Source organism: Toxorhynchites rutilus, chromosome 1 (assembly GCF_029784135.1).
Source record: "Toxorhynchites rutilus septentrionalis strain SRP chromosome 1, ASM2978413v1, whole genome shotgun sequence".
In the NCBI taxonomy this organism is placed as follows: domain Eukaryota; kingdom Metazoa; phylum Arthropoda; class Insecta; order Diptera; family Culicidae; genus Toxorhynchites; species Toxorhynchites rutilus.
The window spans coordinates 111,670,910-111,694,613 of NC_073744.1; the positions used below are offsets into that span (position 1 = coordinate 111,670,910).

The window sequence follows — 23,704 nt, forward strand, 5'->3', positions numbered from 1 at the left end:
TCCCATAGTCTTCAGTTTCCTTGCTCAGTGTATATTGCTGAATTGGCAGCGATACACTGAGCGCTGGAAAGCGTCGCCTCACGACCTGTTGAACACTATTGTAACGGATAGTCTTAGCTCCGTCGAAGCTATCCGTTCAGTGAGGCCGGAAAAGCACTCGCCGTACTTCCTTGAGAGAATACGAGAAATTTTGAGTGCTTTATCCAGACGCTGTTATTTTTTTTTTATCCAAAATATATATTTTTATTAAGGCTCATATGGCGTCAACCTGACGGGGCCGGGAGTTCAATATTTCGACAATGTTTGCCTTATAACTATGTTAGTAGTATGTAACCGATTACTCGCGGTTGGCTCGAGGTTAGTATTACAAGTGTTTTCGTAATTGTGATGTTGCTGTCTCCAATGCTCTGTACCTGTGCCCGACATGGGATACTTCCTTTTGGGATGCAGCTGACCATTAATCAGCAACGCCCCCTAGTCTGTACCCCATATCTAGCGTGGTGCGTCTTCTCGACTCGAGGAATCCAGGATAAAATGGTCACTAGCCGGCGCAAACATCAGCTCGTGTAGAGTTGTCATGAGCGATACAACCTTTGGCTCTTGTTGAATGATCAGTGGACTGCACAACCTTTGGCCCGTGTATCTGTAAAGAGTGTGTGTATGTATTGCCGCGACTAAGTAAAAGTTTATAGATCGGATAGGAGGGATATGAAACAGGGACACAACGAAGGAAACATCATTAAACGTTGACATCGGCGTTTCTGAGGAACAGGTATAGATGAAGCAGAAGATCAGGATCACGGCTACCTAAGATATCCCGGACGGGGATATCCGATTGTCTGCCTTTTGCTCTCAGTGCTCTAGAGAGCTGAGAGCGAGCAGCATGGAACCGGATACACGACCAGACAACATGCTCGATGTCGTGGTAGCCATCGCCAGAATCACAAAGATTGTTTGCTGCAAGCCCAATGCGATAGAGATGCGCGTTTAGGTTGTAGTGATTGGACATAAGCCGAGATATCACGCGAATGAAATCACGACCTACATTCAATCCCTTAAACCAAGCTTTCGTCGAAACCTTAGGAATAATCGTGTGTAACCAGCGACCGAACTCATCTTCACTCCACATGCGCTGCCAACTAACGAGTGTGTCCTGACGAGGAATGTGAAAAAATTCATTATAGGCAATTTGCCTTTCAAAAAGTGTGCCTTCTGAAGCGCCCACCTTAGCTAGCGAGTCCGCTTTCTCATTCCCCGGAATCGAGCAATGAGAGGGAACCCATGCTAAGGTAATCTTGAATAATTTTTCGACCAAAACACTCAATAGATGTCTTATTCTTGTTAGGAAATAAGATGAGCGTTTATCAACTTTCATTGAACGAATTGCCTCTATTGAGCTGAGACTGTCTGAAAAAATAAAATAATGGTCGATGGGCAGTGTTTCAATGATCCCTAGTGCGTAGTATATCGCACCCAGTTCAGCGACATACACGGAACAAGGATCTTTGAGTTTGAAAGAGGCACTGGAATTTTCATTGAAGATGCCGAAGCCAGTGGACCCGTTTATGAATGAACCGTCAGTAAACAACATTTTATCAGATCTAACTTTCCCATATTCTGCCGAAAATATCGGCGGAATAGAATCGGAGCGTAGATGATCTGGGATTCCATGGATTTTTTGTCGCATGGACAGATCAAAAATGACAGAGGAATTGCAAAAGTATGGGAAGCAAACTTGGTTGGAGATGCCTGGTGAAGGGTGCACGTCGTGGGTAAGGTACTCATGGTATAAAGACATAAAACTTGACTGAGGAATCAGTTGGAGTAGATTTTCGAAGTTATCAATCACCAATGGATTCATGATCTTGCAACGGATGAGAAATCTGTAGGATAATTCTGTGAATCGAAGAGTAAGCGGGGGTACTCCTGCCAAGACTTCGAGACTCATCGTATGTGTCGAATGCAAACACCCCATTGCTATACGCAAGCAACGATATTGTATTCTCTCCAGCTTGAGAATATGAATCCTGGCAGCTGATCGGAAGCAAAAACTGCCATATTCTAACACTGATAATATCGTTGTTTTGTACAACTGAATGAGGTCTCCTGGATGGCCGCCCCACCATGTTCCGGTTATTGTTTGGAGAAAATTGATTCTTTGCTGGCATTTCTGTTTCAAATACGCAATGTGTATTCCCCAGGTACATTTAGAGTCAAAATATACTCCAAGGTATTTGAAAAACATCGAGTGCTTGATCGTTTTGCACGCTGTTATGTCATTACCTTTGTGTTGGTCCCTTCTCATTGCTCAATTCCGGGTAATGAGAGGGCTGACTCATTAGCAAAGGTAGGTGCGATTGAAGGCGATATTTATCAGCGTCAAATAGCCTTCAATGAATTTTACTCTTTAGTCCGTAAAAATACCATCGCTAACTGGCAACGCAAATGGAACGAAGGTTAATTGGGCCGGTGGCTTCACTCGATTATCCCTAAGGTTAGCCTCAAACCATGGTTCAAAAGTCTGGACTTGAGTCGGGACTTTATTCGCACCTTCTCCCGACTCATGTCCAATCACTGTTCGTTAGACGCGCTACTCTTTCGTTTCAATCTGGCCGGCAGCAATATCTGCGTTTGTGGCCGAGGTTACCACGACATCGAACACGTTGTTTGGTCGTGTGAGGTGTATCTTGTTGCCAGATCGAATTTAGACTCCCTTCGGGCTAGAGGAAGGCAGCCCAATGTGCCGGTGAGAGATGTGTTGGCTCGGTTAGACCTTGATTACATGTCCCAAATATATGTTTTCCTTAAATCTATCGATGTTCGTGTGTGATTATCCTTATATCCTTATACCCTCCATTTCTTCCTTTGTGAGTAATTGGTCCGCTTGCTATAAACAGGAGAATGAAATGTAAATTCACAATAGATGTACGAATAGATTTAAGAATTGAGTGTGTGTGATTATCAACATTGTAATAATTTCCTTATACCCCATCCTTTTCCTGAGAAAAATATGTCACCCTTCTAATCTCGAGTCCACCGCGAGTAATCGGTTTCCCACATTACTAACCATAGATTTTAAAAATATATTTAAGATTTCGGCTCCTTTAAACTTATGTAACTGAGCCTGTAAAAATAAACGAATTTATAAAAAAACAGGAAGTGGGTTATATCTATGGTATAACCGCAAGGGTGACGTAGCACTATCGTTGATTTAGAGATCATTTATTTGAAGTTGAATCTGAATCTATCCTGAATGAATGAATAAATAAATATTTGGGTGACTTCAAAAACGAGAGCGTTACGTTGGAGACTCAAGGTTTTATGCATCCAATATTGGATACAAAAAATCTTGTTCTGAAGAATAATATTCAGACGCTTTCCTGCTAACTGCACTTGATTGACAAATCACAAAACCAAATGTATGTGGTCGCAGTATTATATGGATAAAAACATTAAAATAAACTCGCTTGAATATAATTTTCAATTCCAAGGGGAACTGGCAGATTATTTTTCAGCAACGATCATTTCTTTCCAGGTTTCTTCTCGATAACCAGCAAACGAAAAGAGTTGTGCGCGTGTATGTGTGTGTGACGGCTGCTTCGATGTCTTCCCGAGGAACCGTATTTCGATGCTGATACTCTCTTGGTCACCTTCTCTTCTCCTTCTGATCGATCGGCTTTTCTGCGCTCCCTCACAGTTAAAACAAACTGATTGCATTTCAGGTCAGGTCAGGCCAGGTAATGAATCCCTCGATCCCTCGCCGTTCAGCTCGTTCAGTAACGATGTTGTCTTGTCGATGTCCTCAGGCGTCGTGCAAAAATTACGTAACGCTAAAAATCCGGATTTTGAACCCCCTCTCCCTCCTTCCGTAACGCAATTTCCTATCTCTAATAAACAGAAAGTAACGCAACATCTACCCCCTCCCCCCTTATCGCGTTACGTAATTTGTGCACGACGCCTCACGAAAAATTAATGGGTTTCACCTCCAGAATATCATTTAAGTATGCTTTTCGTGCGTGATTGAATCGAGAGAAGGTGTGGTTTACGATGGCAATTTGGAAGGCAAACTAGAGGAGAATGAACTCTCTGAGTATGAAAATTTTGGCGACTGAGCAATAATCGATTGAAAATTATATAGTTTTCGCGATACGAAACATTTTCCGTTTTTCATGTTATGCATCCAATATTGAATACGAAAATATCCTACTGATGGGGAAAAATAATCTTCAGAAGCTTTCCAGCTAATTACACTTGATTGAAAAATTACGAAATCAAATGTATTTGGTCGCTGTGTTATATGGTTAGAAAACATTAAAATAAACTCTTTCGCATGGATGTATTTTTCAATTCCCAGGGAACTGGCAGATTATTTTTCAGCAACGATTAGACCTTTCCGGAATTTTCTCGATGCTGTATGGCTCTAATCCATCAAATTTGGAGCCCTGAAAAGGGCCGTTGATTATATGCTAAGCTAATATAGCACCCTCTCCTTGGATTCGACGGGCCAGCTGAATGTCCTTGGGCATGATGTGACGCGTTTTGCGTGGATAGCACACAAATTTGTATCTTCGAATAAGCCCCCTGCAGCGTCATAACCGCGGAACTTTGGAAGCGCAAGTCGGTTTTGAAGTCATGAGCAATTTCGGTCGACTTCCGATAGCGATGAATTTCACGCAAAGTTCCCGGTCGATAGCGATGTGGCTTCTTCACCTATCCTGCGGCTGGTGCGCTTATCCGAGCTGCTTTCGTGTACCTTACCACCGAAAGACTAACGAGCTATCTGCTTGGTCCCAAACAAACGCGTCGTCACGGTGCGAGAGTAGGGAACGAAATGAACGAAAGCAAAGGAAGCGTCATTTTATAAACCATAAAAGTATAGAATCTAAACCCCACCCTTATTATATTCGTTGCTTACCCTGAGAGAGAAACGAATAACATCGAAGTAAGTATACAGTAATGTATTTGAATCCGGACACTTTGCATTACATTTAATACCATACCGCAGCCACAACATTTTCTGCATGTTGAATTAATGCGATTGATTAGTAACTATCAAGAAACTATCAGTAACTATAGTAGTAACTATTAATCGCATAAATTCAACATGAAAAAAATATTATGGCTGTGGTATGATATTGAATGTAATGCAAAGTGTCCGGATTCAAAAGCATTACTGTAAAAAAGAGTTAACTCGACTGAAAATTTTTCGGTTCGGCCTGCAAAAACGAAATTAAGAGCCCCGCAGACTGCAGACTGACTTGTCGACCGGCTGAAAAAAACTGTCGGCTGAAAAAAAGTCTGTAGTGTGCGGGGGCTCTAATTGAAGTGTGCATAGACATAGACATAGATAATGCATAGACGTAAGTATGAGCTTCCCCATCTCACATTCCAATAAGATTAATGGGTTTCCAAGTGGGCGCGCTACATACGGATACGAATGATTTCAATAACCTGTTTTCGAAGCTATCATTAAGCTATTGAAACAATTATCGACTCAATAAATAGCAATCATATAACTCTTGGACATTTTATCTTTTGTATGAAATGATTATCATACTGTTCCGTTGATCCGAAGCAGAATTAATCACGCTTAAAGAAGGAATGGATTTTTTCTTGGAATTTACTCAGCAAAAATAATGCCCTTTCCCAACAATTAAAAACGACAAACGGTAAACAGTTTCATCAAAGTGATTTCTTCGATATGGAGATGTATTCACTACATCATGTCATATATTTTATATTCTTCATTATGAAATCCATATCCATGGCACTTATTGGTAACGAATTATTATCGAAACCACGATTTTCGCTAAATGCTCCTTTCAGTTCGGCCTGTATAAAACTTTTCTGAACTCTAATCCATCAAATTTGGAACCCTGAAAAGGGCCGTTGATTATATGCTAAGCTAATATAGCACGCTCCCCTCGGATACGATGGGCCAGTTGGATGTCCTTGGGCATGATGTGACGCGTTTTGCATGGATAGCACACAAATTGGTATCTCGGAATAAGCCTCCTGCACCGTCATAACCGCGGAACTTTGGAAGCGCAAGTCGGTTTTGAAGTCCTGAGCAATTCCACGAACCAATGCTGCAAAGGTAGCTTACGGATCTGCAATTCGGTCGACTTCTGATAGCGACGAATTTCACGCGAAGTTCCCGGTCGATAGCGATGTGGCTTTTTCACGCTTCCTGCGGCTGGTGCGCTTATCCGAGCTGAATTCGTGTGCCTTACCACCGAAAGACTAACGAGCTCGAGTCCTCACGGTGCGAGAGTAGAGTAAGAAATGAACGAAAGCAAGGGAAGTTTCATTTCATAAAACATAAAAGTATCGAATGTAAACCCCACCCTCTTTAATATATAAGCTTACTGTATACTTACGAATATAATAAGGGTGGGGTATAGATTCTATACTTTTATGGTTTATAAAATGAAGCTTCCTTTGCTTTCGTTCATTTCTTACTCTACTCTCGCACCATGAGGACTCGAGCTCGTTAGTCTTTCGCAGACAGCTCGTTAGTCTTTCGGTGGTAAGGCACACGAAGTCAGCTCGGATAAGCGCACCAGCCGCAGGAAGCGTGAAAAAGCCACATCGCTATCGACCGGGAACTTCGCGTGAAATTCGTCGCTATCAGAAGTCGACCGAATTGCTGATCCGCAAGCTACCTTTGCAGCATTTGGTTCGTGGAATTGCTCAGGACTTCAAAACCGACTTGCGCTTCCAAAGTTCCGCGGTTATGACGCTGCAGGAGGCTTATTCGAAGATACCAATTTGTGTGCTATCCATGCAAAACGCGTCACATCATGCCCAAGGACATCCAGCTGGCCCATCGTATCCGAGGAGAGCGTGCTATATTAGCTTAGCATATAATCAACGGCCCTTTTCAGGGTTCCAAATTTGATGGATTAGAGTTCAGAAAACTTTTTTACAGGCCGAACTGAAAGGAGCATTTAGCGAAAATCGTGGTTTCGATAATAATTCGTTACCAATAGGTGCCATGGATATGGATTTCATAATGAAGAATATGAAATAAATGACATGATGTAGTGAATATATCCGAAGAAATCACTTTGGTGAAACTGCATTATAAAATTATTTGTGTACGAATGCCGCAATCGATAGTCGACTCTAATTTGCGCTGGGTAATTTCCTCGGAGGACTCGATTCCTCCTTTGAGCATTAAGAAACTCTTTCTGGTAAAACGAAGTGGTATGAATCACATTATTTGAATGATAGAATGAAGAATTTTTTTTGCCAATTTCCTTCAACCTCCAAACATATCTTTCTCCCGTTTGTCGTTTTCGCGTTCGCTAATCCTTTCTCACAACACCCATTTCTCGTTTGAGAAATTGTTGAGTAATCATTGTTTGCCAGTGCGCGTAGAGCGGGAATTCCTAAAGATTCATTGCACCTCTAATAAACTTCCGAAAGACGTGGTCTTACGTTGATCGCAATTGATTGAAAAAATCCAAAACGAAATGTATTTGGTCGCAGCATTATATGAGTAGAAAGCAAATAATCGCTCGAAAATGACTTGATTTTCGCGATGTGAAACATTTTCCGTTTTTCATGTTATGCATCCAATATTGGATACGAAAATTTTCCACTGATGGGGGAAAAAATATTCAGAAGCTTTCCTATTAATTACGATTGATTGAAAAATCACAAAACCAAATGTATTTGGTTGCAGTGTTATATGGATAGAAAACATTAAAATAAACTCTTTCGCATGAATGTATTTTTCAATTCCCAGGGGAACTGGCAGATTATTTTTCGGCAACGATGATAGCAACGAGAGTTCCGCGCGTGTATGTGTGTGTGTGGCGGCTGCTCCGATGTTTCAAGCGGAACCGTGGCATCACTCTCCTCCTGATGGATTCCCTTCTGGCCTTAGGTGCACAAACAGGCTGACACCGTTCATCAGCGCTTTCATGATAAACGAAATTAGCTTCACAACAACAGCGACAACATGCTCCAATCGCTGTTCAATCATAACTGAGTGGGTTTACGAGCGGCGCTCGCTTATATACCGATTGGTGATTTCAATAGCATGTTTTGAAAGCAATTTTAAGACTATTGAAACAAGTTTTTGGATGAAAAAGTAACAAGTATATGACGCGTAGACATTTTATCTTTCGAATGAAGTGTTTATCATACCATTTCGTTCAGTTGTTTAAGAGCTATTAACGCTCAAAATCTCGGTCTCCGGCGTAACGCTTTCGTTTTCGAAACTTTGGTTTTACACCCCGGTATAGAAATGAAAGACGTAGTCCTACGTCAAAAAAAAGATGCCACATACAATAATGTTTTATTATGATGAGCAAGCAAACCATTTATCATGACAATGTCATGCGAAAATGCGAAAACAGAATAGAAACTGAGAGAGGTTGGCGCTCATACGGTATGAGGCATTATGTCGACGCCAACCTCTCTCAGTTTCTATTCTGTTTTCGCATTTTCGCATGACATTGTCATGATAAATGGTTTGCTTGATGATAAGGGTTGCGCATTAGGCACTCTTGTCACACTTGATCTATAGTACAATGGCCTTGAACTGTAGTACAATTCTGCCGGAAACAAAAATCCTCTATACGGCTAGAATCATGTGGCCTTATACCCCTATTGGTGGCCAACGTTGCCCCGCATTAATTTACTATCACCATTTTTATTCTTTTTCAGATTTATCAAATAACATCATGAAATAAGAAGTAAACCTTCTGAAAATCAACGTAACTGTGGAAACCATCTTAAAGATCGATGCTGACACAATGAGATGCTTCTATTTTGTATACATTGTGTTCGACTGTACCCCATGCTTAGAGTGGCCGTCTCACCCCGTCCTCCACTACATAATTTTTGAATAATTTTGTGTAATAAAAGTGAATGTAAATCCTTTTTCTTTCGATGTAAAACTCTCGTTCTGTATCGCATCTCGACATATTTAAAAGAACATTAAATAGACTTGATTTCAAGATGTTATAGGGCGCTGCTATCTAAACCAACGCGATACAAAATAACGTGAACATATCTGGAGTCTTGATCGCCGATCTTCTTCAGAATATAGTTTATGATTTGATTCTTGGAGGACAACAGAATCAACAGAATGACTTTAAACATGATCGTGTAATTCTACAAAGTGGCAATAATGACGAAAATCCGGATTTTCTGATATCGGTTCCTCATTACTGAGATAAGGTAGGACATGTCCATTTTATCAATAACGGTGTATAAAGTAAGGTAGGCTGAGTTCATTTTAGGATAGTAAAGTACGGTGTCGACATCTAGAAACGTTTTAAACGAGTGAAGTAAGCATAAACCATTAAAATAACTATGCAAAAAGACAGTTTTAAATCGTTAAAAGATCAATGAAAATAATTGCTAATGGATTTTTGAATTCTCAAAACATGCTTTCTAAACATTTTTGCAACCATTTCTGAAGGACGTTATAAGGATAAATCAAATACTTAAAGAACACTTTTGAATATTTATTTGATACAGAGAAGATAATTTTCATTTCGAAAACGTGTTAATTTTTTCTACGAATATAAGTGCTAGAGTGGCTGCACTCCTACAAGCTGTCAAAATCGGCTTCATTGTCGTGAATCATTGTTCATATACAGTTACCCTTGTATGCTATAAAGGTCCACGCATTAGTATTAGTGAATAAGCAGCAAAATATTTTGTGCAATAATATCGCAGTTCTGTAAACTATTTTCATTTTTGTATGTAATTTTGGTGAATTATATTAGGCTGTCAAAAAAGTCCTGCGGTATTTTTTTTTATTTTTTATTTGTTCATAAAGGAGCAAGCAGGAGAGCAGTCTGTCGGAAGAAAACAAGGCGACAAGGCGTTCACACCTCCCGGGGTAAAGTACAAATACAAGCATAAGTTTGAGAAGAAAATTATGGCAATCTCCGACAAAGGAATTTCAAAGCCCTGGTTTAACAAGCCAGAAGGTATACCAGGAGGAGTACCTGTAGAAGAATCTGGTTCCGTTCTTACAGGAGTATCATTCTGATGGGAAGTACGTCTTCTGGCCGGACAAGGTGTCTTCCCATTACGCCAAGAAGACGTTGGCGTACCTCGAGAAAATATAGATACCCAAGGAACGGAACCCGACCAACTTGTCCCAGTGCCATTCGGTGAAGGATTTTTTTGGCTCCCACAGTGTCCTGATGTACAATAATGATTGGCGAGCCACGGACACCAAGCAGCTGACCTCGAAGCTCCGGAATTGTATACTGCAACAGTTCAATAGAGGAAATCCCCTCAATGAAACTTGATAAACGTTCATCTTATTTCCTAACAAGAATAAGACAACTATTGAGTGCTTTGGTCGAAAAATTATTCAAGATTACGTTAGCATGGGTTCCCTCCCATTGGACTCGTTAGCTAAGGTGGGCGTTTCAGACGGCACACTTTTTGAAAGGCTAATTGCTTATAATGAATTTTACCACATTCCTCGTGAGCACACACTCGTAAGTTGGCAGCGCATGTGAAGTAAAGATGAGTTCGGTCGTTGATTACACACGATTATCCCTAAGGTCTCAACGAGTGCAGGGGTGGAGCCGATCTGGCGTGGAGGTAACATCCATACTTCTCACGCTCAAGATCACGAGTTCAATTCTCACTCCCGACATTCTTCCAAAATGGAAGGAAAAGTGACGAACCAGCCAGAAGCGTTGAAAGTAACTATAATACAGAAAAAAAAAAAAAAAAAAAACGAGTGCAGGGTTCAAGGAATTGAATGTAGGTCGTGTTTTCATTCGCGTGATATCTCGGTTTATGTCCAATCACTACAACCTAAACGCGCATCTCTATCGCATTGGGTTCGCAACAAACAATCTTTGTGATTGTAGCGATGGCTACCCCGACATCGAGCATATTATCTGGTTGTATATCCAGTGCCCTGATGCTCGCTTTCAGTTCTCTAGAGCACTGAGAGCACAAGGCAGACAGTCGGATATCCCCGTCCGGGATATCTTAGGTAGCCGTGATTATGATCTTCTGCTCCATCTATGCCTGTTCTTCAGAAACGCTGATGTCAACGTTCAATGATGTTACCTTTGTTGTATCCCTGTTTCATATCCCTCCTACCCGATCTATAAACTTTTACTTAGTTGCGACAACACATACACACACTCTTTACAGATACACGGACCGAAGGTTGTGCAGCCCACTGATCATTCACCAAGAGTTGAGGATTGTACCGCTCATGGCAATTCTACACGAGCTGATGATTGTGCCGGCTAGTGACCATTCTATCCTGGATTCCTCGAGTCGAGAAAGACGCACCACGGTAGATATGGGGTACATACCTGGGGGGCGTTGCTGATTAATGGTCAGCTGCAACCCAATAGGAAGTATCCCGTGTCGGGCACACGTACAGAGCATCGGAGACTGCAATATCCCAATTATGAGAACACTTGTAATACTAACCTCGAGCCAACCGCGAGCAATCGGTTACATATTACTAACATAGATGATAAGAAAAATTGTCAAAATATTTAGCTCCCGGCCCCGTCAGGCTAAAGTAGGACAAAGTTTTATTCTATCTCTTGAAATATCCGATATAGCACTTCTTCTTCTTCCTTTTGGTTTTAAGAGGGTTTAAACTTTTCAGTTCATTCGCCTCTAACATATAGCACTTTTTATTCTAAGTTTAATTAGGGTTACCGTGAAAGAACGGGTTTGTATGCAATAACTTTTATACTTCAAATCCTACTTCAAAATTGTCTTCGAACGACTTTTATCAAGAGCTTATCAAGAAAAATATTTTGCGATACAGAACTTGTCAATATCTTAATCCTAATTGCAGTTATTGATGCTTTTTCACCCAAAAACTCATGATTTCAATTTTAGTTTACTCAAAGCCGGCCCCGGATTTCCTGTGGTATTGACGGTAAGTTCGGAGAAAGGTAAAATAAATAATTATGTAAAACGATTGTGTTTATTAACTTAATTATCTCCAAATATTTTAAACAATATGTAGTCTTATGAACGATCAATGATGATGAACTTCAAATCATCAGTATGATCTGTGCAGCAGTCTAATGTTTCTTCTCGTCACTATCCTTATACCAGTCCTCGCTGAAATTCAGGTTGAAACATTAAGGTCGAAAAAATCACTTGAAAATCTCTAAAACTCACCATCCAGGAACGTTTTCGGGAGCGTCGCATCGCTCGGTTTCTTCATTGTACACTTCACCAGCCTGGCAACCCAAATCACGTGGCTCAACACCGTTGAGGCAAACATAGAATCGCTGGCAATCGGTTGGGTGAGCGTATTTAGGATGGGCAACAGTTTGGCCAGCATCATCAGTCTTTTGCTCTTTTGGGCAAGTGAATCCGTCTTTCAATTTTTCTGCGAAATAAACAATAGGGTTTAATCTTTTAAATTATACTTTGTCAGTGGCGTTGAAGAACTTACTGTTTGCTCCAGGATTGCATCCTTGACGACCGGCATCGTTTGGCCACACACAGGTGCCAGAGTACTCATCAAAATGAAGACCAGCAGTGCAGGAAATTTCATTGGCCTCCCCTTCGATACAGTTGTAGAAAACGTTGCAAACAGCCGGATCCGGATGGGCAAAGAATCCGTTCCTGCGTGGGCACAGTGTGTTGCCTCTTGGTTGCTCTGAGAATCATATCAAAATTATGCCTCCGATGAACTCCTTGCTCAATGTAATACTTACGAAGCTCAACGCGATCGCCACAGTCTACATTGAAGGGTTGATCGCACTTGTTTATCTTCCTAATTGTGGGGTCAAATACCAGACCATCGGGACACAATTTATCGGTCGCACGACCATCGTAGCATTCGTAGAATTTATCACACTGGGATGGATCCGGATACTGGCCATCTTTGCTGGGGCATTTGAACTGTTGGGCGTCTATTGGAAAAAGAAGGTGTTGGTCAATGAACTGAATATCCATTTAAGAGAAAGCATTTTGGTCCATTTTAAGCACATCAAATGTCGAATTCAATGTCACACCAGAGCATAATTTATACAAACGTCGAGTCTTTGGACAAATGGCGATCTCATTAACATTTCTGTTTTGTTTTCATTTCAAAAGTTTATCTTATTATCAACTAGTTCAGTTTCGTTGATTCAATCAACGGAGCTTGTCAACCTTTACAGATCACGCAATCTGCGGGAGGCGTCTATTTTTTGTGCTCGTTTTTTTTCTCGCTGTTTCTTTGTAGAATAGCAACGAGACACACCATTGCATCCGATCCAGTTTTCTTTTCAATCTCTCAGACGGATCATTTATGACTCTGAAGAAACAACTTTCGAAAAGACGTGCGTTATACCCTTTGATGTATAATGAACAGTGTCCATTTCGAACGATTTATCTCTGGCAGCAGCAGGACATGTTTATGGGCAAGGACAACTGGTCCTACACAGCAGCAGCATAATCATGGGCGTTGTGTAATGCGAATGATGCAATGGTTTCGGGTAATTGGATCGGTCGAATCGTACTAAATTAGCGAGTTATCATTGAAGATACGATGGCAATTATCCATAGTTATTGTTCGTACACGACAGGGGAGATGCAAATTCAAACACGAAGGTCGAAATCAATATGATGTTCAATGAAAGCAACGTATTTTTGATTTGCAAATTTTCTCACACTGAAATTGTAGGCCATCGTGGCAGATGATGTGCTTGAATGTGAAATAATCGTTCGTGTATCGTTGAAAACATATTTGCAATCATATATTTGAACAAACCGCTGGTTTTACGTGTTTGGACATTGTATAGAAACCGGAATGGTTCATACGCCTCAATGAAGTGGTTTAAGCAATACTCAAGCAAACAAAACCTTGACTTGTATTCTTCCCTTTATCATCATTATTTTGCCTCTTTTCTCTTTGTTACGCTTTAAACTTCGTTGTTTAAATTTAGCCATGTATTTTTCTACTCAGTAGAAATTTCCAAGTTGTCTGAATGGGAATATATCCAAACTATGTCTAATTGACGCTGATGCAGTTAACCACTCGGCACTTGAATCCACCGACCATTAAACATCTGTCAGAAGTGTGCCAAAACTACACCCAGATAAATTTTTAGCACATGTTTTGGCATCCCGATTTATTACGTTAAACAAGCCTAAAACTAACAGAAAATGCGCTACTCCCCTATACTGGTATATAATTTATGTAACAGTTCGGCTAAAAAGTTCAGTTCAGACGTCAACCTCTAGATGGCGCCTCTTACAAAAATCTACTTGACTATCACAAAGCACCATCTTTCAATGGATACGTGTCAAAATTTGACAGCAATCGGTCGATTGGTTCGTGAGTTACAGCATTGAGAATGAAGCAACTTTTGTTATTGTGAAATTTGAGACCGATGATGAAGTTATTACCGAAACTGAGGCCTTTATGAGGAAAAACAGGAAGAGTTCTATAAAAATTGTATCGAAAAGTTGCAAGATCGCTATAATCACTGTATCGCCCTCGAAAGCTATTATGTTAAATAATAAAACCGAATTTTACAAAATAAAATAGTTTCACTGTGTTACCTTACAAACTTTTCAGCCGAACTGTTAATATATATGCACCATCAAAATAAAAGCAATAAGAGCGAGCGAAACAAGAGACACATTTCAAATAAGCACGCATTAAACCTTTTCGCATGCTTTGTCACATACACAGCCCAGACCACGAAAGATATAGATTCACGTTTATGTTCTCCTCTTTACTCTTAGAGAACACTTTCCAGCTTCATTTTATAATGAGGTGTAATATTATAACGCATTTATGCAACAGCACCAGCAATTATGTGGATAGCGTGGTCGTGTAAAACAGCCTTGCATTCCAGCCGGCCTTGGTTCGATCCCCGTTGACATCGTTTGGACTTTTTTTAGGCACAGTCCCAAAAGTGATGAAAAAAGGATGTCTGCTCCCATACATACTACACCAAAACAAGCGTTGGCAAATAAAATGCTTTTCAGTGTGCTGAAAGATGAAATGTGAAATGCTTGTATTTAGCTGCATCGAAACAAGTAGGGACGCAGGTGCCGATATTTACTACATGCACTTTTACATCCCCTTAACATTGCTTTCAAATCGATTTTCACAATTACTGTTTAAACCTAGAGAGATGTTTTCTCACATTTGAATTGTGAATCCATTTCTGAATTTCGTTTCAGATACCTACCTAGAACATAGTATCATATTAACATATTGAATGCCTTTGTGGGTTCATTACATTGAACATGGAATCATGTTCAATCATGGAAACTCTGTAAACATATTCGAACCACATGACCGAGATAGGCAGCACCACAATGTAGCATTGTTGTCTGCCTCTATTATTGGCCGACCTACTTCTCACGAAATAACGACTCCCATGTTACCATATCAATTCAAATGCTTGAGCAATCGACTCTCTGCTTACTTGGCCGAATGGTTAACGGCACACATAAAGGGTGTTACGATCAATATTTAGTCGAAGTTTAAACATGATTTTCTTCTAATCGCTTTCCTTCTAATCGTGACATTTTGACATTCACTCTTCATTTATCGAAATGGCGTCCATGCAGGAGGAGCAACGCATCAAAATTTCCCTTGATTTTGTGAATTTACAAAAGTGGCCAAATCAACTATCAACAACATAATAAAGGTGATCGGGGAACTTTTGTCCACAACCGAAAAGCCTGGATCGGGAGAAAAACGAAAACTGGAAGCCGCAGTGACGACAGAGTGACAGGCGCATGCGCATTCAACCTCTCCGTTCGAGATGTCACAAACAAACTAAGAATAGGAAGTAAGTGAAAAGTAAATAAACAAACTTCAAACCTACGTCAAGGCAAACTTCAAATAGCTACTCGAGTAAGAGTTTTATACGGCAACTGGAAGAGGGGAGGTGTTCGACACTGTCCAGCATGTGAAACTGTCGAAGTTTGCTAAAAAAAATGTTTGGTTCGAAAGGTTATATGTACCTATGGCATGTGAAATGAAACCATCATTGCAAACTGCACCGTCAACCAAAAAATTTATGCAAACAAGTGGCTTAAAAAATGTCTGCTGCATTTCCTGAAGACACACGATTGTTCCGTGCTGTTAACGTGTGGTAAGGTATGCATCAATAAAATAGACTAATTCCGGATGGCGATAAAAACAAATTACAAAAGATAAATCAATGGAACAATTTTTTCATAAATCCCACGTTTGTTAAGCCACGGTTAAGCAACTACGCTTAATGGTTTGTTCGTACTGCCAGCTTAATACTGGAGCGAAGAAGCTGGACATCTTAAGACACTTTGTGTTCGCCGAATATAGCCCAGCAAACATTTAATCGTATAACTTGTGTTTTCTAAATCATATATAATGTGGGATCGAACCACAATCGCACATAATGTCAATCAAAGTATACATAGTGTATATCAAAAACCGTGTAAAATGCAAAAACCTGATTTTATTTACCACTACCGATTAAGTCGTAATTCGGTATAGCAAATATCGGTTTTATGATATACAGTATCGTAAAATTGATTTAATCGACAACATAAATAGGCATATCCGGCAGATGAGATTCGGGAATCGCATAAACGTAAAATTTAAATCAATGTATTACTTGTCCTATAGTCGATATGTATGATATATGCTTCGATTGTATATAATTTTGGACTGGATTATATACAGTTAAAAAAATATTTATTTCAAGTATGACTTATTTTAAAAAAAAGTAACATTTCAACGTTATGATGAAATTTAATTGGCAATTTTAATTACGATGGAGTAAAAATCGTGTTTTTGAAGATTTTGTTTGAATTCTCACCTGGAATTTTTTTTGACGATGTTGCAGTCAAGTTTTAAAAGATAAAAGTTAGGTTTCAAAGAATGAATTGTTGTGCGGTTAGAGAGCTTTAATTTGACTGATAGAAACAATCAACTTTATTATGAAGTTTAGGAATAAAACTAATGATAACACCATCAGAACCACTATTTTTAAAGTTTCGTGACAACGCTTCCATTGAAAAAAATGGACAAGTTTTACCAATTTTTCATGCATCCACCTGATGATGGAACCAATTGTGCATCGTCAATCATAGTAACCCATGAGTTTTCGAACAGAATTTGACAACTATCAGTTGAACTGCGGAAGTTATGGCGAAAACAGTAAAGCGAATGCGTTCCGTCGCGAAGAAAGTGGACAAGTCAAAGTCAAGTACTTCGAGTCCGCCGGATACATTCGTTACGGTATCTATATTATTCTTAGACTTCTGGAGAAGAATGAGAGTACTGAACGGAAGCCTGATTTCGGTCGTCTGATGGTGCTACGCGATCATAACTGCAGCTGAAGCTAATGTAGTAGACGGAGGGAAAGGTGGCTACATCGTTTCCGGCCTTTGTGCCGGGAGATCGTGTTAACGGATCAGACAATGAAAAACTGCCTAGCGGAGACTTAAGTCAGATCAGCAGACCCGAAGACAGCTTTAAAATGTTAAAATTTGAATGACAATATTTCTAATGGCCAAATTTCCTTCTCCCCAAACTCTGGAACATTTTCAGCATGGCATTTCTGTGATTTTTTAGTATTACGAGCAGGTGCCCCATCTTGTTGGAAGATCACATGACGGCCAGCAGTAACCTTCTTCATCCACGGGACAACAACATCCTGCAAGGATACATCGGCTGTTATGTTTAGTCCTAGATCAAAGAAATCCGGGGCATTAGATCCCCCCCTAGCTGGAGGCTACGCCTAGAACCGTCATATGGGTCGGAAACGTCGTTGACATGACGATAGGAACCTGACTACGATCTGGTGCAAGCCACCTGTCATTCTTTCGAATCAGCTCTTGATCCTGATTGATTTTTTTTCATCAGATAATATGATTACAGATTTGGTATAATGAAGATGCTTCAATTGACCTCTGCGTAGCGCATACGACTTATAGCCAAAGTTCTTGGCCATTACTCGCCGGATTGAGAAGTTTGAACACCCGATCATTGACCTCGCTGAATTCTTTTTAATCATTTTTCCTACTTTTTTTACTCTGGATGTATGGGAAAAAAGTGACCCTCGAATTTTTAAAACGAACTTGATTAAAAAAGTTGATTCCCACGAAAAACTACCCTATACAAAATATTAACAGATGCATTCAAAATGTTGACATGAAAACCGTACAACACTCCTGTTCCGACATTGAAAGGATGCTTAGCCGAACAGCCGATTACGGACCGTTTTCAAATGTTTTTTGTCAGTTCAAGAAAGAAATTCCAAAACTTTATTTGCCACACGCTATTTTGAGTGAAGCGCGACGATGACGGGGAACGACTGGGAGGGTAACGGATACTGGACGTCCCCACTAAGAAGGTAAGCGATGACGTCAAATTTATCTCCCACTCCTAGTTTCCGGAGATTGTCCTTCTGTGACTGACAATATGCGAGAAGGGAATGTCCAGGACGCTGTTCTCTCCTACGGGGCTTGCAGTGACTGGAGAGATATGCCTCCTTTATCAAGAAGAATCACGCGAATGATGATATGATCTCTTGGCCGGACTTAACCTCATTATGCCACTGGTGGAGATGGCCTGACTGAATATCCCATCCACCAAAAACAGGCAACCCTCCCAACGTTTCCCAGCTGCAACTTGTGCGACTTACCTCGTGCTGTGTCGGTGGGAGAGTGCCGAATCATATATGGAGGAGTAGATATTCGGCTCGTGTGTATGTGTGTGTGTATGCGGTGAAGCGTTACTCGTTTAACGGCTGTATACTGTTGCGCTTGCGGTGGTGTATAATGGTACTAACACGTTATAGGTCAAGCCCCAAGTTAAGTTATATTGACATTGTGTTTTATAAGCCACACATCTCCCCCTCTCTCCAAAGAAAAAAATAATCACAGTTACAACTGCAACCACCATTGCAATCACTGCAGAACAGTATGTTTAGTATTAGAAAAAAAATGAAGTAAGCTTCATGCATCAAACTTCCAATTATACTATTACCAATGTTTCTAGGAGACATTATCCTGAATCTTTGGAAAATATTGATTTTTGGGTTATTGTAATCAAGGCACTAGTAACTGTCTATGCTATGTAAATTTGAAGTTACGGGCGACAGGCACAGATTTATTAATTAATATTGTTTCTGCATCCTCTAATTGCAGTTCTTTGTTTTGCTTTTCTATAACTTACTGTAGGTGTGCTTGCATGCTACGTATTCTGGAATGTTAGACGTTCGGCAAATGTACCGTCATCGAGTGTAGATTGCTTTAGATATTCTTCTCGAAAGTTACGCAGCAATATATATACTATTTTCGGATACTGCTTGGGAAAGGTTTGATGTATTGCGATGGTGTAGTAACCCTAGGCTCTTGAATTCTCATAGATGAATGTGGAAGGCTAGCAGTTGAAACAGGAAGCTGTTGGAGTGCGACTACCGTCGAGAAATCAGCAAGAATCTTCGTGTTGCTCAACTTTTCGCTCATGTTGCTTTCCTTTCGGGTTACCTGAGTTTTTTCGGTCTTCTATGCGGGCTCATCATCAGCATCACTGGAAACACCTTTCCGGTCGCTTGCATTGATCTTATTTCCAGCTTCTTCGTGGCGCTGTAGTTCGATGAACCTTCGCGGCTGTTATCATCACTCGTACTTTCATCGAGGCCGCTGGGATTTGTTTCCTGCGACGGTTTTTTATCATCAGATCGGAGTTCAGCGGGGTTATGGTTTTCTTTCGGCCGAATGTATTTTCTGTCGTGTGTCATAGTTCAAGCTTTTCGAAAGTATGTTGTAGAGATTACGAGTTTCAACCTGCAATTTGCCGCATACATAATTTTAGCTATAAACACCGGTGAACTAGCCATTGAATACTGTATGCATTGGTTGTTCGGTGGATCTCATTCGATTATGATTACTAAAGATATTGTGGCGTTTTTAGCTAAACATTTTTTATATGGCTTCTTCGGCCAATTATTCAGCTTTTTGTTTTGCTTTATATTTTTTCATGGCGTCGTTTTGCATTGACTGCAGCAGATGCATTTTTTTATGGGAGTCGTTTTGGAATTATTGCCGCAGATTTACAATTATGTATGTTTTCAATTGCGTCGTTTTGAAATGATTCTAGTAGCTTTGCAATTTTGCATTTTTTTTGCGTCGTTTTACACAGCTGCTGCAGTCAGCTTTGCAATTTTGAATTTTTCAATTGCGTCATTTTGCATTGATTGCAGCAGATTTACAATTTTTGCATTTTTTCCCAATGGCATCGTTTTGAAACGATTGCAGCATCTTTGAAATTTTGCGTTTTTTCACAATAGCGTCGTTTTGAAACGATAGCAGTTTTGCATTTTTGCAATGGCGTCGTTTTGAAACAAAATTTGATATTTAGCGTTTTTCATGGCGTCGCTTTGCATTGACTGCAACAGATTTGCATTTTTCCAATGGCGTCGTTTTTTAAACGATTGATGCACATTTCCGGCTCTTTTCGGAATGCATTGCGGTTGTCACAATTCACTTGCTTTTAGCTCGGCCTCTTATTTGCAATTGCAAAAGTATAGAGGACTCTTGATTCACTTTAAATGAATGGCAGGATCGCCAAATGTGCGACTTACCTCGTGCTGTGTCGGTGGGAGAGTGCCGAATCATATATGGAGGAGTAGATATTCGGCTCGTGTGTATGTGTGTGTGTATGCGGTGAAGCGTTACTCGTTTAACGGCTGTATACTGCGGTGGTGTATAATGGTACTAACACGTTATAGGTCAAGCCCCAAGTTAAGTTATATTGACATTGTGTTTTATAAGCCACACACAACTGATAAAAAAATCTTGGACGAACCTACTGCAATTTATTCAAAGAAGTAGATATAATTGAGTTCCGTCCAATCGAGAAGTATGGGACCATCGTCAAACGGAACCTGAAGATGCCATAGAGACTCGGGATACTGCAGACATGAAGAAATCGTGGAATAAAATGACCACTGATATTGACCAACGGAGAGTCCAAATTTTGATGGGGGGTTTTCGAAGAAAGATACGAAAATTCATCAAAAGTGTCACGGAATATTATTGTCAGTATCAATATTATCTGCATTTTGATACAAACACATTTTTTGTACCTTCAAACAATCCCGAAATACAACTGGTTTTGTGATCCCGGATTCTAAGTGTTACAAGCCTCACAATACAATGCCAGTAATAAGTCATATATAATTCGATAATATGAACTCAAAACAGGATTTCTTTATTTCTTTATTTCTTTATTTTATTTTATTTAATCCATCTGACATCAAATTGTCTTAATGGACCTAACCAAGTCAGTATCAAATACACGCATTGCGAGTGTCAACTTATTCTGAAATAATCATTTAATCTAAACCGAAGCGCATTGCTAGCGAGATTAAAGTCGAAAATGTGAAAAATCCTATTGAATGTAGAATGTAGCACATAAACTCCATCGGATCATACTGGCCATACAAACTATTCCGGAAATCGAGCCTAAGGAAATCACGATGACGTAGGGTGCGTTCTGGAGCATACATGTTTAAATTAGCTAGCAAGAAAGGGGAGTCAATTTCCTCTGTTTGTATTAGCAGATACGGACGTCAAAAGCGTATAACACAACGATTTGATGACCGCTCACATCGCAGCAGCATTTGCATGCTCCACGCTAAGAGTTATACTCCCCAGGTACTCGATCACACATGCCTGTCAAACATCTGACGAATTTATCGATTTGACATGGATTGAGTTGGAATCATAAATCTGCTTCTTCGTTTCTTTTTCGCTGTTGCATCCGAGCCGGACTCCAATAGATACCAATCAAGCAATTTGCAGTCGAATGCCTCAAATGACGAATCGTTCGAGGTGGGTGCCGCAGCGTTTACCGGTTTAAAGAAATAATATTCCACGGTTTCATGGCTACTTTGATTATATATATATATATATATATATATATATATATATATATATATAAATCGTGTTTCTGTTTTCTTCTAGGAACTAAACACAGGAAACATATCAGTCATCGAACGGAACATGATGTCATTTGTGTTGTCCAGAATTCGGGAACGGGTGAGTTTACTTTCCACTTACCGGATATCATAAGTTCAACCCGCAACCGTGACGGACGACCTTATCATTAACGATTATGTTAACAGTACGTTCTCGCCGAGACACGGCAAAAGGAAACGAGTAGGCCTTGGTTTTCTTGACTCCTTTTGTCGAACAATTGCAATAAGCGATACATTGTTTAACGAGTGAGAGGGATGAAAAATCCAAAGCTAGCATGGAAGCAGTAGGATTTGGATTTCTCATACCTATGCAATTGTATTAAACTCTGAATGACCACTTTTTGAATTAAACGTTTTTAAACGAGTGATTATCGAATACATTGTTTATTATTAATTATTTACGGGCCACGTGCTTTATTACAAACATTTGTTGGTAACATCTCAGCGAAGAAAGAATAATCAAGACTTCCTTCGGTAACAGCATATCACATGCCCACGATAATTATATAATTTTGAAACCAATTTCCATTTTTATAAACTCTCACACCGTCTGATGTAATAGAGCTCCCAACTGTTGCTTACAAGTTATGCCTTTTCTTGGGTTCCCAATCCCCCCATGTAGAGAGGTAATACACGCGAAAGAAAGTGAAAACAATTTCCGCACCTACTATCCCATATGTTGGGAGCAGCAACGTTGTGCAAAATTTTTCCGAAAGCGTTTAGAGTAAGTCAAGTTCCCACAGACGAGATTGGTTGAATTGATGAAATATTCACGTTATATTTTAGTCCGATTACGATCTGACAACTATAAATTCAAAGGACAACGACCCCCGGATGTGGGGTAAAGATTTGATGCGAACAACTTAATAGAAAACAAATTCTCTCTGGTCGGTGCTAACTGGTTCACAATTTAAAATACGAGACTAGAAGGGTCATATAAAGGGATACTCACGCGCACTGGCAACTAGCAGTAAACAAACTGCGACAAACTTGTTCATCTTCACTTTTTAGTGTACTTTTAGAGGACTAACACACGAATTCACTTGTGCACTAGCAGTAACTAACTTCTGGGTTACACGACACACGGTAACCGATCACACTCTATCCCCGGTCTCAACTGGTTGTGGATGCTTGCGACACACCACCAAACACCTCGAAAGACTTCAATGAACTAGCGAGCTCAGGTGATAATACCCTTACTTTTGATGAATCCCACTACCACCAGAGTGCTCTGTGTCTGGCTGGTATATCTCACATGCTTCGGTTGAAGTCTTGTTTGCGGCTGCGGTGTTTTCCCCGGCAGGAACACAAATATATCTCGCTTGGTTCAGGCCGAAGCGAATCCGAGTACCTATACCGACGTCGCCGATTTGCAGGCAGTCGTCGCGCCGTGCCGGTTTCCGCCGACGCCGACTTCTTGAACTCAAAACTAATACACGTATGACGTGCTTTGAATATATATTTTTTTGTCGTGATGCAATACGCCTGGAATAAAACCGTTGTGATGCGCCAGCCCCAACCGATGATAAGCAAACGAAGATCAAAAAATGGTACATTGAGCTAAGTAATTATTGCTATTCGTATGTCGTGTGGAGCATCGTATCGACTATTTTTCTTTCTAATTCTTGATGTTCTTAGGCTTCGCTCAAAATACTACCAGTTGAAAAGTTTACCGAACAGTTGGAGGCTTCGTTTTAAATTTGAATAATTATTCAGAAACATTCATGAATGCGTTCAATGTA

General features: G+C 40.2%; 1 protein-coding gene across 1 annotated transcript; it reads right to left on the minus strand.

The window, feature by feature from the left end:
• Nucleotides 1–11,931: 11,931 nt before the first annotated feature.
• LOC129761856 (protein obstructor-E-like) lies at nucleotides 11,932–23,249 on the minus strand. Its single transcript, XM_055759669.1, has 5 exons — nucleotides 22,915–23,249; nucleotides 12,696–12,893; nucleotides 12,431–12,637; nucleotides 12,151–12,364; nucleotides 11,932–12,090 (listed from the first exon to the last, which is right to left on the minus strand). The coding sequence occupies exons 1-5, from the start codon at nucleotides 22,958–22,960 to the stop codon at nucleotides 12,051–12,053; spliced, it is 705 nt and encodes a 234-aa protein (XP_055615644.1). The 5' UTR covers nucleotides 22,961–23,249; the 3' UTR covers nucleotides 11,932–12,050.
• Between the last annotated feature and the right edge of the window lie 455 nt (nucleotides 23,250–23,704).

Excerpts from the sequence above, each read along its gene's own strand:
- LOC129761856 (XM_055759669.1), bottom strand. The coding sequence starts at position 22,960 with ATGAACAAGTTTGTCGCAGTTTGTTTACTGCTAGTTGCCAGTGCGC. Across the intron at positions 12,638-12,695 it reads TGGCGATCGCGTTGAGCTTC|AGCAACCAAGAGGCAACACA; the intron begins GTAAGTATTACA and ends TATGATTCTCAG. Across the intron at positions 12,365-12,430 it reads ATGCAATCCTGGAGCAAACA|AAAAATTGAAAGACGGATTC; the intron begins GTAAGTTCTTCA and ends TTTATTTCGCAG.